Source organism: Doryrhamphus excisus, linkage group LG1, assembly GCF_037039965.1.
Source record: "Doryrhamphus excisus strain RoL-2023G ecotype Guam linkage group LG1, RoL_Dexc_Guam_v1.1, whole genome shotgun sequence".
NCBI lineage: Eukaryota > Metazoa > Chordata > Actinopteri > Syngnathiformes > Syngnathidae > Doryrhamphus > Doryrhamphus excisus.
In genome coordinates, this window is record NC_136357.1 from 28386675 (window position 1) to 28403957 (window position 17283).

The window sequence follows — 17283 nt, forward strand, 5'->3', positions numbered from 1 at the left end:
CAGACAGGATTTAAATATTTTTTTATTTAACAAAGACTGTCAGTATTTTGAGACAACAGCAAAAAAAAAAAAAATCTAAAAACACGCTATATGTCTGTTTACAAAATATAACTGGTTTGTCAAAAGTCACAGGAGCAGCTAAAACAAACATACTACTAACACGCGTGTTGATGTAATGCATTTGTAACACTACAAAAGTTGATGTGCAGGAAACAAACTGTTTTGTTGTAAACAAACAACTAAAATGTGACAAGTCTGAGTAAAACTTCTAGGGTTTAAAAATATGGTCAATGTGCAAAAAAAACAAACAAACCCCATTATCTGTCCAGTGAAACTTGGGGGGGGGGGGGGGGGGGGGGGGGGGTTTCAAGTAAGGCAAATCCGAGTCCCATCACGCCATGAAAAACCCTTCCTAATGGGACCGTCCACACACAGCTAGGTGATATTTCCGCAGCATTTCCAGCTGAGCAGCACGTATCAGGATGTGGGGCCGGATGGTCGCCAGTTTTTGACACGCTTCTTCGGGAGTTACACAGTGTAGCTGTCGGGCAAACAATTGGGGTCAAAATCACATCAAAGATTAAAAAAAAAAAAAAAAAAAAAAGTCCAACACCAGGAATTTTAATTTCATATCATAAAGCCGATGTAAACACACTCAAATAAACACCAAGTACTATTTACTGCTGTTTATTAGTGCTTGAATGCCATTTAAAAACATTATCTTAGAGGCTTTTTACATAATATTCAAGGAAGTGATCAAACACAAGCATTGATTAGTGTGGCCTGTGTCAAACATGTCACATTGAAACCGTTGATTTTTTTGACAGACTTAGTGTGTTGATTCCCAGGACTAAGTGAGGTCCTCGTCGGTTCAATACGGGCGTTGGCAACCATACGTGACACAGCACGTATGGTTGATGCGATGGGCTGTGAAAGGCGTGTTTTTTTTTTAACGGAAATCGGCCGATACCGATTGGCGGCTGATCAATCGGAGCATCCCTAGTTGTCAATAATGAAAACGGGAAACCTCTGCAACCTGACAAATTTATATATATATTTTTTAAAATAAATTTTAATTAAAAAAATTTAAAGAAAAGTGTCAATCCGAATTTAGCATTTATATATATATATATATATATATATATATATATATATATATATATATATATATAGTATTTATATTTAATTTAGAATTTTTAATAAAAAAAATAAAATGTAATTAAAAAAAAATTAATTAAAATTTATTAGCATTATTTTGTTATCTTGAACAAAAATAAAAATATTATAGGACAATTTATTTCATTGGTCAACAAGCAAAATGCTTCCTTTAGTGCTTTCGGTCACAAAAAAAGAATGTAACCTTTGTATACACCTCATTCCCAAAGAAAAGTGCCAATCCGAATTTAGTATTTATATTGAATTCAGAATTTCATAAAAAATGAATTTTAATTTAAAAAAAATGTAATAAAAAATTATTAGCATTATTTTTGTTATCTTGAACAAAAAAAAATATTATAGGTCAATCAAAATGCAAAATGCTTCCTTTAGTGCTTTCGGTCACAAAAAAAATATTTGCTGAAAAGGAAAGAATGTAACCTTTGTATACACCTCATTCCCAAAGAAAAGTGACATTCCGAATTTAGTATTTATATTTAATTTAGAATTTAATAAAAAAATTAATTTTAATTAAAAAAATGTAATAAAAAATTATTAGCATTATTTTGTTATCTTGAACAAAAATAAAAATATTATAGGACAATTTATTTCATTGGTGAACAAGCAAAATGCTTCCTTTAGTGCTTTCGGTCACAAAAAAAAAATTATTTGCCGAAAGGGAAAGAATGTAACCTTTGTATACACCTCATTCCCAAATAAAAGTGACATTCCGAATTTAATTAATTAATTTAGAATTTAATAAAAAATCTATTTTAATTTAAAAAAATTAATAAAAAATTATTAGCATTATTTTTGTTATCTTGAACAAAAAAAAAATATTTCCAAGTTTCCAAGATATGGTCTTGGGTAAAAAGGATTCCAATACATTCATTTTAACATGTCTAGAGTTTTTACATCAAATATTTTTGTTTTTATTTATGGACTTTTGCATCAAAGTTTCTTAGAAAACTACAAGGAAGATAATTATAAGCAGCTGGTGGCAAACCTCCTGAAGTCCTATAAAGCCGACTTTAGCTTGTTTTTCATAAGATACTCAAATCGTATCATATTCAGACACTTAAAATTACTCAAAAAATGTGTTTTCCCGTGTATTCGTACGATGTGATTGACAGCCATAATTTCTGTTCCATCAAGCGTGTTTGTGTGTTCGACTGACCCGTATGAGGTACGCGGCGGCCAGCGTGGCGCTGCGGGAGCGTCCGGCCTTGCAGTGGACGTAAACGCTGTTTCCCTTCTCCCGCTGTTGCATGGCAAAGTCAACGCCCCGATGGAGGTTCTCCAAAGTGGGGACGCCGGTGATGTCGACGGTGCTCAGCCTCAACTGTTCCACCCCCGTTGCCTGCCACTCCTGCGGCAGAACACGCGCGTCAATGTGGGCATCGCACCCCGTCAAAAGCGTCGGGACTCCGGCAAACCACAGTGAGAGTCATGGCGAAATGATTACGTTTGATTCATGTTCATGTTAAAGGTTAAATAACTGTTAATAGTTATCCTCCCTATCCGTGTGGAAGTGGTAAGTTTTTGGCTATTTAAGTTGAAAGGAAATAACTTGAAGGCTACCGTTTAGGTCGCTAGCTCTCTAGTTTGCGAGTTAGCATGTGTCTCAAGACCCTGCAGTTGGGCAATATGTTGTAAATAAAGAGTATAAATGTGACTATAGTCGTGTTTTGTCATGTCTACAGGGCTCTAATAATGTTTTGTTCATTTTAATCTGAAAAAAATCATTTGTCTAACCACCAACTATATGTGGTTTCTTATTTTTTCTTAATTTTTTATTATTTGACGTTTTATTATTATTATTATATTTATTGATTTTCTTTATTCTTGATTTGTTTATTTATTTTTCATCTTATTTTGTGTAGAAAAATAAAAATTAAGATATTTGAGAACAGTGGAATGTTTTATCAGAGCTTTTATTGTAGAAAATTGGAACCAAAGCAAAGTTTTTTAATTTTTTTTGTTTTTAATAAATGCGTTTTTTGGGGGGGGTTTTTGGGCTGATGCGACCCAGTCTCACCCAGACCCGAGCTCCAGTGGCCCCCCAAGTAAATTGAGTTTGAGACCCCTTGCTTTAATGTTTCAACTCTGTGCCACTAAAATGTTATAATTTTTCCTCATAATGTTACACATTTATGCATAAAAATTGGATCTTCCTTTCCTCATTAGAATATGTTGAATTTTTCTCTTAATTATGACTTTACGGCCATATTTTATTTGTCTCATATTTCACATTTTTTCTTGAAAATATCAAACTGAAATGATGTACGCCGCTGTAAATCATCAACATGGTGCACGTTCCAAGACAAAAGACTTACATTTACGTGACGTTCAAAGCATCCATTGAACTCACCTCAGCCGAATTACAGAAGTACTTGGTCTCGTACGTCTCGTTCATGGTGATAACGCCTCGAACGTTTTCCGTTTCCACCAACTGAAAGCAGAACCGCCGCTCAAGAACTCTTGTGGGGCTTCAGAATTCAAATCGTTGTGGTGTTCAGACAATTTGTTATTTTCAGAAATATCTCAGTTTTGCTGTTGATATTGATATATTTATATATTGTTATATATATATATATATATATATATATATATATATATATATATATATAGCTGTCCAAACAGCTTCCGCTGAGAACCACATACTAAAAAAATGAAAGGATGCAAGAGCCAGTTTGATATTTATAAGTAAATAAATAAAATCCTGTATATACCCCCCCATCTCATGAGACTGCAACTAATGAAAAAAAATATTAAAAAATTCTAAAAATATTTTAAAAATTCTATATTAATATTTTTATATATTTCTATATTTTTTACTTTATTCCTATATTATCATAACTTTTCCCCCAATCCCCCAGTTTGTTTGTTTTTCCATACTATAACCTTTTAAATGCTATTTTCTTGAAAATGTCAACTTTATGTTTCTAAAGTTTTATTTTTTTTCCCTCTCAATATTTGGACTTTATTGTCCAAAAAAAAGTAGTTTTTTTAATTTTTCCATATTTTCTCCTTTTTCTTCAAGTAATATTCCGACTTTATTACCTTAATATTGAAACTTCCCCCCGCCCAAAAAAATCATAAGATTATGTTTTGTTTCTCATAATATTACAACTTAAAAAAAGATGTACTTTTTCTTTAATATTTTATGCTCCTAAAATGATGTTATCTTTTCTCATATTACGTTACTCTCACCAAATTACGACATTTTTTTCGTTGGAACTTCTTTCTCTTGATATTTTCAATTGATTCTTGTAAAATTTCTGCTGATTTTTATTATTGTATAATTGTTAAATTATATTTTTACGATGTGACACAGGCAAATGAGAAATGAGCCACGATCCACAAATAGCCCCTGGGCCGCACTTTGAATACCACTGACTTAAATTGAATTTTTCCCCCCATTTATTGTGCACGTTTGACTTTATTTGTTCAAACAACTTTATGTAATAAAAGGAAATAACAGCATTATTTTGTTGATATTGTTACACTGTTTTATATTGTCGTCAAGCTATGTTTGCGCACTCTCCAATTCAAGTGATGGGCCAACTCGATTCTCTTTACTGAGCGAGTTAATGAGTCCTTATGAGTCACTCACGTAGGTAAATTGGGCACGCGATGCGTTCGAGTCAATTCGCACGGTTCGTTTGGCTAACGGTAGCCGGGGTGAATACGTGAACGAGTAACATGTATAAAGTAGCCATTAAAAACAATGCGGGTTTTGAAGGACTCGTTCACGACTCGCATATCTACAATACGAATTCAGTTCATTATATTACAGAAAAATGCCAAAAACCCCTCCGAGTGTCGAACATAAATCCATTTTGATTAAGCCTTTGAATATTTTTATACATTTAAACAGTCCCTTGTGTAAATATTGACAATAAAATACCATTACAGTTGACTTAGTGCTAAGCTAACCAGTCTAACCTGTTTGGTCATTGATTTGAATGGCAGAGCTCCAAGTAGCACAGTCTCGTCCACTCGGTCGAACCAGCGTCGCGAAGAAACCTTCTCCATGACGACATTGTAGGCTAAAGTAGGGTAGAAGAGTAGCCTTGCTAGCACCGCAGACATGTTTTGGTTAAGTTAGCAAACTAGCACCGTACGCCGCTAACCTCTACGTAATGAGCACTCAGTAACTTTCAAAGCATGTCGTCTATGAAAGCTCCGCCCCCCACAATGCTTGGGGTTTTTTTTGCGACACTTCCGGGTTAGCCCTTCATAATAAACGTCGTTTCCGCTTGCTGTAATGTATATGTATCGATATTTTAGCGTCCTCACCGAGCTGCTTCATCGATTTATTATTTTTTTATTTTTATTATTTATTTAAAAGCATTAATGAATTGTCCACCACTCACTCACTCACTCACGCTCCCAACATTTACATTTGACGACAATGTCATATGTAAAAACGCCACAAATAGTTGATAAATTGTTAAAATAATATACTTCTGGGGACATTTTAGCCCAACATGTACCCAAAGTGCGTCCAGGGGGCCATTTGTGGTACCACGCCTTGTTTTTTATTGGCCCATGGCATATGGTAGAAATAAAATTAAACCAAAAAAATCCAAAAATAGCAAAATAGAACAAAATATAATCAGAAGAAGCATAAACATTGATACTAATAACAATAACAGAGCTTTATATATAAAATAAATACATTGATTTTATACAATTATAATATAAATATGAATTATTACATTTAAAATTATTTATCTTGTTTTTACAAAATGGAAAATACGTGGCATTTATTCATGTATTATTATTAGGGGTGTCTGATATTCAATTTTAACAGATATTTTTATTTTTATTATTATTATATATATATATATATAATTTTATTATTACGTGTATACAACACGTGTTGTAAAAAAAAAATCAGTTTTCATGATCGGGAAAAAAATCAGATACTGATATCAACCGAAATTGCATTTTTATGCTGATATCAGGCCGATAACTATCAGACATCCCTAATTATTTTCAGTCCATTATGTATTTCATTATTCCCTTATCTTTGTATAAATTTTAATTATTCAATATTAAATGTTATTAAAACTTAAATGTTTTCTTTACTCATCTTTGCTTATTTTCACCACAATATTGTCATGTTTTTTTTACTTGTACTTGCCTTTAATTAATTTAAATGCACTTATTATGCATGTGTTTTTAATATCAATGTATTTTCTTTGTTCAGACTTTTTTCCTTGTTTTTAATGAATTTATTTCCTTTTGTATTTATTTTTATTGATTCGTTTGTGCTCAAGCTCTGCTTAATCAAGAGTGATGTAATTAAACTACACAGGGTAACGTGTCAGGATTCTTTGTCAATACGATGAAGGATATGAAAGCATTTCTTATCAGCTCTGATGATATCAATGTGCAAATTAGAGCGAGCACTGTCTGCCATCAACGTCGCTGATAAATGTAAACTAAACTAAAACACAAAAAACACTGATTAACTACTACTAATGGAAAGGATCGTTTATTCTTGTAAAATTGTGACTTTTTTGTTTTAATATTTTGACTTTATTCTAAAAAAAAATTACTGTTATCTTTAAATTTCAACTTTCATTTTGTAAATTTATTTTTTATTATGACTTAAATGCCACATTTGTATGTTATTCTCATAAGGTTGTAACTTTTTCAGCAACCTAATTGTCCTAAAATTAATTAATTCTCGAATATTAATTTTCTCTCTTAATATTTTGACTGTTTCTCGTGAAATTACAGCTTTATTCTTTAAAAAAAATTGCTTGTAATTTAGATTTATTGCCATAATATTTTGTCTTTATTCTAGTCACCGTAACAGAGATGATTTTACGTTTTAAAAGAAGGCCCGAGCCGGCTTTACATAACAAACGGTTGTATTTTCTTAAAAACATCAGTACAGGAATTTGATTAAATACAACCCATGCGAGAAAGTCTGTGTTTCGCATCCATTCTTTCTGGGGGAGGAAAGAAAAAAAAAAAAGCGTTGTCAATAAAGAAAATAGAAATATATACATACAGATTGCAAACAGCCGTGGAAAGTCCAAATGGAACAAAGCGTGTGTGTGTGGAAAAACTACAGTGTACTTTACAAAAAGTGCAAATATTGCAAAATTTTGGAAAGGTAACTTCTTTTTAAAATGCATATATATAAAAAAAAAAAAAGTTTCTCCTTGTTGACAGCAAAGGACTCAAAGATAAAGATTGATGGAGGACTAAATATGCTGTAGTGCTGCCTTCATCTACATTTCATAGCATATTAACGCGCTGGGATTATTAGGGTGGGGGCGCTCTTCATTGCGGGCAAATCGGAGAGAGTCGGCAGCCGAGGTCAAAGTTTGGTGGTCGTGGAGTTCAGGATGTGGTGCTGGATCTTGGCGTTAGAGGTCTTGGATAAGTCTCGCTGCAGAAACGGAAGACATAGCGAGTCATTAGCATGCATTTCTGGGAAAGCACTTAATCGTGCGGCCCGGGGGGGGGGCATTTGTAGTTTTATTTTTGACAAGTTTCTCCCCATATATTAATATTTTTATGGCAGCCCGCCACAGATATATCTGGACCACCACAGATAAAATTGGTTTTACTTTTTTTTTGTCTCTCATAAGCGTATTTTCACGGAACCGTTTGTGTAGCTTGTAGTTCCAAAATGCACAAAATTTCTGTTGTTGAATAAAGTAAAAAAAAAAAAAACAAAACAATATCGCGGTAGGGGTGTCCTGTCCATAGTGCGGCCCGGGCAGGCATTTGTAGTTTTATTTTTGACAAGTTTCTCCCCATATATTAATATTTTTATGGCAGCCCGCCACAAATATATCTGGACCACCACAGATAAAATTGTTTTTCCTTTTTTTTTGTCTCTCATAAACGCATTTTCACAGAACCGTTTGTGTAGCTTGTAGTTCCAAAATGCACAAAATTTCTGTTGTTGAATAAAGTTAAAAAAAAAACAAAAAAAAAAACAATCTCGCGGTAGGGGTGTCCTGTCCATAGTGCGGCCCGGGCGGGCATTTGTAGTTTTATTTTTGACAAGTTTCTCCCCATATATTAATATTTTTATGGCAGCCCGCCACAGATATATCTGGACCACCACAGATAAAATTGGTTTTACTTTTTTTGTCTCTCATAAACGCATTTTCACTGAACTTGTAGCTAGCTTGTAGTTCCAAAATGCACAAAATGAAATTTCTGTTGTTGAATAAAGTTAAAAAAAAAAAACAAAACAATATCGGACGTTTCTTTTGACGCAAACCAAAATGCTCAATTTCCCCCGTTTACACACTCAAGACCGAGACCAAGCCAGGAGTATCCAAATTCTCAAAATATAATTTAACAAGTAAACATAAACATCAGAAATGGAAAAGAGCATTAATTTAATTAATTATTTTTTTAAAAAGTTGTAATCCAAAAAATAATGTTGTAGTAAAGTTCATTTTAGTAGCATAACATTAAAATATAATATAATATTGAATATGAAATAATAGTATAGGAAAATTAAGAGAGATAAGAATGAGAGGTGCATTCATGAACATCGGGTCATAACATTATTTTTTTTGTTTGCCCAGGCAAAGACATGTGACCCACCGAAAACGGCTCTGCACCATCAGTTGACAATTACTGTCAAAAAAAACAACTAATAATATTGGAAAAATATTGTAATGAACATTCAATTATTATTTCTTCATTAAGATATCTAATTATATTTATTTATATAAACTCCTAAAGAGAAAAGGTGTCTCAAGTGATACATTATCGTATTAAATCTGTGGAAAAGCAGTTAATTGTTTATTGCTGCAATGACGTCAGCCTCCCTGGGCTGCTCTGGTGGACAGAGGCAGCATAAACAAATGAAATGCATTATGGGGTGAACTTAAAATAGCTTGTTTTTTTTTTCCATTTTAAAACTCGTATTGGTACTCGTCTTGTATAATTCTTAGCTCCCTTTTGAGTGTTAAGTTGTTGCGTGATGAGTTTAGTGTCCGCAGTACGTTGACACTGAGTCATATTGAGTAACGACCTCCATGTTGAGTGTATTGAACTGGCGGCAGCATTCATCACCAGCCAGGTCATAAAATGGATTATTTTTGCTAACGAGGTTAGCATGCCCGCCATGCAAAGGAATGAGAAAGCGAATGGAGGGAGGGGGGGAAAAAAAAAAAAAGTGAATTACCACAAACTCCGAATATGTGCTGGCAACAGAGTTAAGGCTGACGTTACACTGTGGTCTAGTGGGGGTCTTCAACGCACCACTCAGGGGGGTCGCCTTCAACTGGACCTCATTCTCTTTGTTGCAGCCAATGGTTTTTGGGTAGGGGGGCTTGTTGCCGCACATCATCCTTGGTGTCTGTCCCTGGATGAAGGAAAAACAACAACTGAATATTTCTACTTTTCTATTATGATTTATAAAAATTTGTAATAATTAAACACGCAGGACACTAGTTTGAGGCCCCCCCCGCCTTGATATGAAAGTTTGATATGGATGCTGTATGGTATCATGTACCCAGAAAAAATTATTACGTTTGATTCATGTTCATGTTAAAGGTTAAATAACTGTTAATAGTTATCCTCCCTATATGTGTGGAAGTGGTAAGTTTTTGGCAACAACAAAACACACCAGCATCAGTCTCATTTACAGGATGTCTTAAATGGCTTATTGTGTTATTATGTCTACTATGCTTGAAAAGGTGACTATAGGGGTGTTATAGAATGTCTTTAGAGCTCTAATAATGTTCATTCATTCGTTTTCTACCGCTTATCCTCACAAGGGTGGCGGGGGTGCTGGAGCCTATCCCAGCTGTCTTCGGGCGAGAGGCCGGGGTACACCCCGGACTGGTGGCCAGCCAATCACAGGGCACATATAGACAAACAACCATTCACACTCACATTCATACCTATGGACAATTTGGAGTCGCTAATTAACCTAGCATGTTTTTGGAATGTGGGAGGAAACCGGAGTACCGAGGGTGGAATGGAACCCTGGTTCTCCGAGCTGTGAGGCCTGCGCGCTAACCACTCGTCCACCATGCAGCCCCTATTAACTGCACGGGGTTTCTAAATGAAGGCTACTTTCCGTTATGAACACCAACCTTCCTCGCAGAAAGCGGCGAGCGGGGCAGAGGCGACCTGCAGACGGTTCCGGAGAAGGCAGAGCGCATGGTGCTGTTGGACGTGGCCAAGGAAATACTGGAGGTGGCATTGAACTGTGCACGAGACTGAACAGCGTTAGTCCCGTATCGGGAGAACATCCAAGAAAACGTGTTCGGGGGTTTACCATCTTTCGCGATTTACTTGGGGTTTGGGTACCCGGGAATCGGCGTTTGGGGGTCAGCACTGCCGTCCCGTAGAGCATGTCCTCCTCCGTCTGCTTGCTCTTTTTCAGGTGCTGGTGTTCGAGAACCGGGGCTGGTGGTCACATGTTTTTTTAAACCAATCAAAACGAAGCTTCCTTACCCGTTCGGCTTTTTCCCTTTCCTTCTCTGCTTGGTGCAGCTTCCACTGTTCCTCCACGTACTCCAGGAATTTCTGGCCGTTGACGAGAAACTCACAACCTCGCTCGCTTTCCCAGGCATCAATCTGACATTTCAGCGTCTTTTCCAGCTTAAAAAAACAAAAATTAATCACTTATTATTATTATTATGAGCTCAAAACATGAGCGTGTCGTCAGATATTTCTTACCTTTGGCAGATTTTTGTGTAAGTCAGCCCTCTGCTTCTCCTCTTTGAGAAGATTCCCTCCTCGGTTGGTGAATCTTGTTGGATCCGAGGCTTTTTTCTACAATTTAATCATAAAATTATTAGTGGAAAAAATTCACACACACACACACATGCTGTTAATTCAATATTAATAAATGGAATGATTTTTCGAGTATAGAAACCTGTTCTAATTACATTCTTTGCCATTAATAAAACCATAAAGTTGATATTTTAAAGAAAAATGTGAAATATGAGAAACAAAATATGGGAGTAAAATCATAATTAAAACTAGTTAATAGGGGCTGCACGGTGGGCAAGTGGTTAGCACGCAGACCTCACAGCTAGGAGACCCGGGTTCAATTCCACCCTCGGCCATCTCTGTGTGGAGTTTGCATGTTCTCCCCGTGCATGCGTGGGTTTTCTCCGGGTTACTCCGGTTTCCTACCCCTGGGAATCCCATGATATATTTATTGGGATTGGCGCTTTTCTTTGGGAATGAGGTGTACACAAAGGTTACATTCTTTCCCTTTGAGCAAATAAACGGAATGGAATTGGAATATTTGGGTCCATGTAAACGTGGCTAGTGAGTGCATGAGCAAAGACGGTTTGGTGCACCAGAACTGAAGAACACTCACATCCAACTCCAGGAAGAGTCTCCAGCTTTCCTCCCATTGCTGAACGGCGTCATAAAGCTCTTTGTGGTCCTCGTAATGTTGCTTCAAGCGCTGGATCTCGGCGTCATGCGCACGCAACAGCTCCTCGGTAAAGTCCTCTAAAAGGGGGAAGTCGCGGTCTTGGCAAAAGCGTATGCTTCGTATGCCGATGACGGCCTCGTAACTACGGTAAGTGAACTCACCGCTAAAATAGGCGAAGAACGCCTGGCGCTGCTCCAGGCTGAAGAAGCACTTCTCCCAAAGCACGGCCATCTCGGAGCGGACGGCTTCCGTCACGTTTCGGATGTTTTGCAGTTTTAGGTCCTCCAGGCGATGCACCTCTGCTTGGAGCTGAGACAGGAAGGAGGAAAGGAAGAAAGAGAAGGAAGGAAGAAAGAGAAGGAGGAAAGAAAGAAAGAGAAGGAAGGAAGAAAGAGAAGGATGGAAGGAAGGAAGAAAGAGAAGGATGGAAGGAAGGAAGGAAGGAAGAGAAGGATGGAAGGAAGGAAGAAAGAGAAGGATGGAAGGAAGGAAGGAAGGAAGAGAAGGATGGAAGGAAGGATGGAAGGAAGGAAGAAAGGAAGGAAGAAAGGAAGGAAGAAAGGAAGGAAGAAAGAAAGAAAGAGAGAAAGAAAGAAAGAAAGAGAGAAAGAAAGGGAAGGAAGAGAGAAAGAAAGGGAAGGAAGAGAGAAAGAAAGGGAAGGAAGAGAGAAAGAAAGGGAAGGAAGAGAGAAAGAAAGGGAAGGAAGAGAGAAAGAAAGGGAAGGAAGAGAGAAAGAAAGGGAAGGAAGAGAGAAAGAAAGGGAAGGAAGAAAGAAAGAAAGAGAAGGAAGAAAGAAAGAAAGAGAAGGAAGAGAGAAAGAAAGAGAAGGAAGAGAGAAAGAAAGAAGGAGGAAAGCAAGAAAGAAGAAAGGAAGGAAGAAAGGAAGAAAAAAGAAAGAAAGGAGGGAAGAAAGAAAGAGAAGGAAGAAAGAAAGAAAGAGAAGGAAGAGAGAAAGAAAGAGAAGGAAGAGAGAAAGAAAGGGAAGGAAGAGAGAAAGAAAGGGAAGGAAGAGAGAAAGAAAGGGAAGGAAGAAAGAAAGAAAGAGAAAGAAAGAAAGAAAGAGAACAAAGAAAGAAAAGGAAGAAAGAAAGAAAAGGAAGAGAGAAAGAAAGAGAAGGAAGAGAGAAAGAAAGAAGGAGGAAAGCAAGAAAGAAGAAAGGAAGGAAGAAAGGAAGAAAAAAGAAAGAAAGGAGGGAAGAAAGAAAGAGAAGGAAGAAAGAAAGAAAGAAAAGGAAGAGAGAAAGAAAGAGAAGGAAGAAAGGAAGAAAGAAAGAAAGGAGGGAAGAAAGAAAGGAGGGAAGAAAGGAGGAAAGAAAGAAAGGAAGAAAGGAAGGAAGAAAGGATAAATATAATAATAATAATTATTATTATTATTATTATTAAATTAAAATTAAAGAAATGAAATTATTTAATTATAATATATATTTAATATGAATGAATAATAAATGTAATTACTATTTAATAATATATTTATTACCAAAAAATCAAATTTCCTTTGAAAGAGAGAGAGAGAGAGAGAGAGAGAGGAGGTTTGTCAGGTGGTCTCACCGCTTCCAGGTTGATCTTCTTGGACAGGACCATGTGGTCATTGAAGGCCTCCCTCTCCTCCTGGGGAACCTGCAGTCTGTTCCACAGCTGCTGGATCTTCTCCCGGTGAGCCTCGCACGCCGCCTCGTTCTCCGCCTTGCGTTGCTCCAACTGCAGCCCAGGGACGGATGCCCATGAGCCTCATCGTAAGTGTGATCATCACACGTACATATACCCCCCCCCCCCCACTTGAGACACTAAGTCACAATGTACATATACCCCCCCCCCACTTGACACACTAAGTCACTCATTTTTTGACACCTAGAAATGAATTTAAATCTCCCATGGCGCTTGTGAGAACGCAAAATCAGGTGCTTTCTAGGGATAGACCGATATGTTGTTTTTTTTCCAGGCCGATACCGATTTTTTTCCCATCATGGGATGGCCGATTTTGCTTGGGCCGATATTTGTGGCCGATACTGCTTTTGCCCCCTCAAATTACATGAAAAAATGACCATGATGCACGCTGGAGAAGGTTTGGACATGCATGTTTTATCATATAAATGAGCTTGTTCTCACCTGGCAAAGAAGCAACTTGAGTGCGGTAATATTTTCTCTGGAAAGGCAGAACGCGTCTTCATCTTCGCAGACAATGTCCTTCTCAAAACTGGTCTCTGGGACGTGGTCCAGGTCATTCATGTACAAGATGATCTGCTTCTTGAGGTCCATGAACTCGGCATACCGCTTTGCCTGGGTGGTGGGGAGGGATAATCACAAGGAGAGGTGGTGGTTTTAAACAAATACACGCCTGGATGCTGAGGTTCTCATTGGGAGTGACCAGGATGGATAGGATCAGGAACTAGCACATGGGGGGATAATCACAAGGAGAGGTGATTTTTTTCTGTGCATTGGCGTGTTATTTACATTCTGGTGGATTTAAACAAATACACCCCTGGATGCTGAGGTTCTCATTGGGAGTGACCAGGATGGATAGGATCAGGAACTAGTACATGGGGGGATAATCACAAGGAGAGGTGATTGCTTCTGTGCATTGGCGTGGTATTTACATTCTGGTGGATTTAAACAAATACACCCCTGGATGCTGAGGTTCTCATTGGGAGTGACCAGGATGGATAGGATCAGGATTGAGTACATCAGAGGGACATTACACTTTTTTTTTGCCTCTTCCAAAAGCGCTCTCACCTTCTCTTCATTCTGGCTGGCGACATGCTGACTGAAGTTCTCCAGCTGTTCCAGCGAGGGGACAGAATCTGCGGGGACGCCGTAGGGAATCGAGCGCAGGATGTCACACAGGTCCTGGTCCTGCGCCAGCAGAGCCTTCAGCTCCTGCATCCGCCGAGTCCTCTCCTTCATCAGAGCCTCCACCCGTGTGCGGATGTTCTTCTCCTGTTGGAGGATGCTGAGGCCAACCTCTTCCTGAATCAACACCAGACCGACAGGAGTTCAGGGAACAAAATATTTTCCTTGTTTGACGGTTTTGGTTTAATATGTATGATCAAATTAAAATTAATAATAATAATAACAGATTGTACATATACAAATCCAAACAGTAAGCTGCACATGACCATGTCATAAAGTCCATGAGGACCAGATAGCTCTTTAGATGACAGGAGCCAATCATGAGCTATGAAAATAAACAACATAAATAAAAAATAATAATATATTTCATCCCAGCAAAGCATTTCATTGGTTATGACTGCTGGGGCGCTACAATGATGTCAGCCTCCCTCTGGCGCTCTCTGGTGGACAGGGGCAGCATTTCAGTGCCCCACAGGGCATAACCAATGAAATGCATTGTTCGGATTTGATCGTTCAGTTGCTGTGTGATGAGTTTAGTGCATTTTTTTTGTAAGATGACACCGTGAGTCAGACTGTTATATTGATTATATTATTATATAATATATATTAAATTTTATACAATGACCTAGAATATAAATTATGTACACTGTAAATACAAATTTAAAAAATGGTAACATACAATAATTAGCCATCAGCTAAACTAAATACATATGATTTCATTGTAAATTAACTAGCAAAAATACTTCAATGCAACCTCAGACAAAATGGCCGAAAAAAAAAATAGATACAAGAAACCAGTATCGTTACCTCAAACATAGGAATCTGAAGTTCAACACAAAGCGTCTCCATTTTAGTCTTGCAGTCCTGAATGTTGCTGACAAGCCTGTTCTTCAGCGATTCCTCCTCCCTGATCATCATATCGAGTAAGCCCTGGTCAACACAAAATCCAGATGGGTCATTCGAGTGACGGCACCAAAGATGACAATAATTTATGAATATATTTTTTTTAATAATTACTAAATTGGTTACAGACCCCGACCGCCATAAGTGAATAAATAGGATTTACTGAATAAATAGTATTACTGAACTGAATATTTTCGTAGTAAAAGCAGAGAAAACATGTTTGACTTTCTAAATGACGGCCCTGTAGACATAACATAACAGTCATTCATTTTCTATATTTATATATCTATATTTATGTGTATAAAGCACAGCAGGGGAGATGAAAACTTTTCCCATCGAGGGCTGCATACTTAAAATCAAAAGTAGTGGAGGCCACTTTGATATTTGTACATATTTTTAAAAATTTTGTAAAAATACAAAAATAAGTTTTGTTAATTTAAATTTAATATTAATAAATATTGATGTGCATTATTAAATCACTATATATATATTAATTATTGTTTAAATATTTTTACATAATTATTATTATTTTAAATATATTTATTTAAATTTTAAAAATGTATATAGGCTAAATTATTTTGCATTTTTAATTCCATATTTAAAAAATATATATAAATTAAATCATCAGTAGATGATTTTAATTATTATTATGTATTCTAAATTATTTGTACAAATGACTGTTTACGGTGTACATTGTCCATATTTGATGTCATCTATTTATTCTCCACATTATTTATTATTATTATACGGGAGCCAGGCAACGACATTTCGTTGGCAATTTCACTGCTGTGTTATTGTGCAATGACAACAAAGGAAGTCTATCTATCTATCTATGGTATTTGTATTATTTTAAATGCATTTTTTTATAATTAAGACAAAATTTTGTGTTCCTTTTAGTTACTAGTATCAATTATTTAGATTCTTCTCCTGTTTTTATTAGTTCAATTTTATTTCTACAATGTGCCATGGGCTAATTTAAAAAAAAAAAAACAAGCTGAGGACCACAAATGACCGCGGGACGCAATTTGGACACCCCTGCCTTAAGAAAATTCCAATGGATGTGATTGTGTCATTCAGGTCATTATAAAGGACATACTGTTATACATAGTTTCCTCACCTGAATATGATTCTTGACAACATTAGTTCTCTGTAGTCTTTGGTCCTCAGGAATGCCGATCTCCTCCCAAATGTCCTTCAATTGTCGCAGGGCTTTATTCAGGCAGGACACTGACTCTGCTGCGAGCGCCACACTGCAAAAAAAAACATCCATTAATTTCATTCGGATAGCAGCCATTTATAACGTCTGCTAGCATAGTTTTTAAGCTAACACTAGGTTACGATGAGTACTTTTATCCCTCACACACTTAACCTCCCGCAAGTATATGAACTTTAAAACACAGAATTACCTTCTTCTCATCGTCAAAAAAAATGTTACGGCCGCAAACCGTCTTTCAAAATAGAATAAAAATGAATCAAGGAAAGAAACTGCGAAGCGTCAACTCTGCTCGCTTCCAGTGCTAGCCGTTGGGTCAGTCGTTCAAAATACGCACCGAGCAGCGTTGTGCTCTCTGATTGGCTGATTCAGCGATGAGCGCTCATTCGTTCTACAGCACGAGCCGCCAACCCTTGTTCACGGCTGCTTTTCATAGCAGCACCGCCCACGCGACTAGAGCGTAACATTAAAACAAACACAACCCTTTCGTGGTTAGACGTTAGGGGTGGGCGATACTACAAATGTACAAATGTTGGTATCAATCCAATATATATAAATACATTAGTATCACACAATGTAAAAATATTAACAATATGATTAAATTGTACCCTTTTATTACATAGAGTTGTCAAAATTAAAGCCGATAGTACAAAATAACAAAAATAATATGGAACAAAATATAACCAGATCAACAATGTAATAATGACAACAACACAACACAAATACAGATATTTGTTAAAATAAACAAAAAAATTAGTTCATATTGTA

The 17283-nt window shown here is 36.7% G+C and overlaps 2 protein-coding genes across 4 annotated transcripts; both read right to left on the reverse strand.

Moving 5' to 3' along the window:
• Window positions 1-356: 356 nt before the first annotated feature.
• On the reverse strand, window positions 357-5310 carry ptpmt1 (protein tyrosine phosphatase mitochondrial 1). Of its 2 annotated transcripts, XM_058077029.2 has the most exons (4): window positions 5104-5307; window positions 3527-3607; window positions 2333-2524; window positions 357-541 (listed from the first exon to the last, which is right to left on the reverse strand). In XM_058077029.2, exons 1-4 carry the CDS (start codon window positions 5248-5250, stop codon window positions 413-415), a joined length of 549 nt encoding a protein of 182 aa, XP_057933012.2. In that variant the 5' UTR covers window positions 5251-5307; the 3' UTR covers window positions 357-412. The 2 variants fall into 2 exon arrangements, with proteins under 2 accessions (XP_057933012.2, XP_057933013.2); XM_058077030.2 differs by lacking the exon at window positions 3527-3607 and having other exon boundaries at window positions 5104-5310.
• A 2027-nt stretch (window positions 5311-7337) lies between these two features.
• Window positions 7338-16865, reverse strand: prc1b (protein regulator of cytokinesis 1b). 2 transcript variants are annotated; one of them, XM_058077020.2, is made up of 14 exons: window positions 16709-16865; window positions 16420-16552; window positions 15207-15329; window positions 14283-14516; window positions 13659-13829; window positions 13101-13250; window positions 11713-11860; window positions 11492-11628; window positions 10840-10935; window positions 10615-10761; window positions 10436-10546; window positions 10251-10364; window positions 9412-9514; window positions 7338-7570 (listed from the first exon to the last, which is right to left on the reverse strand). In XM_058077020.2, the coding sequence occupies exons 1-14, from the start codon at window positions 16717-16719 to the stop codon at window positions 7548-7550; spliced, it is 1701 nt and encodes a 566-aa protein (XP_057933003.2). In that variant the 5' UTR covers window positions 16720-16865; the 3' UTR covers window positions 7338-7547. The 2 variants fall into 2 exon arrangements, with proteins under 2 accessions (XP_057933003.2, XP_057933002.2); XM_058077019.2 differs by having other exon boundaries at window positions 9335-9514.
• Between the last annotated feature and the right edge of the window lie 418 nt (window positions 16866-17283).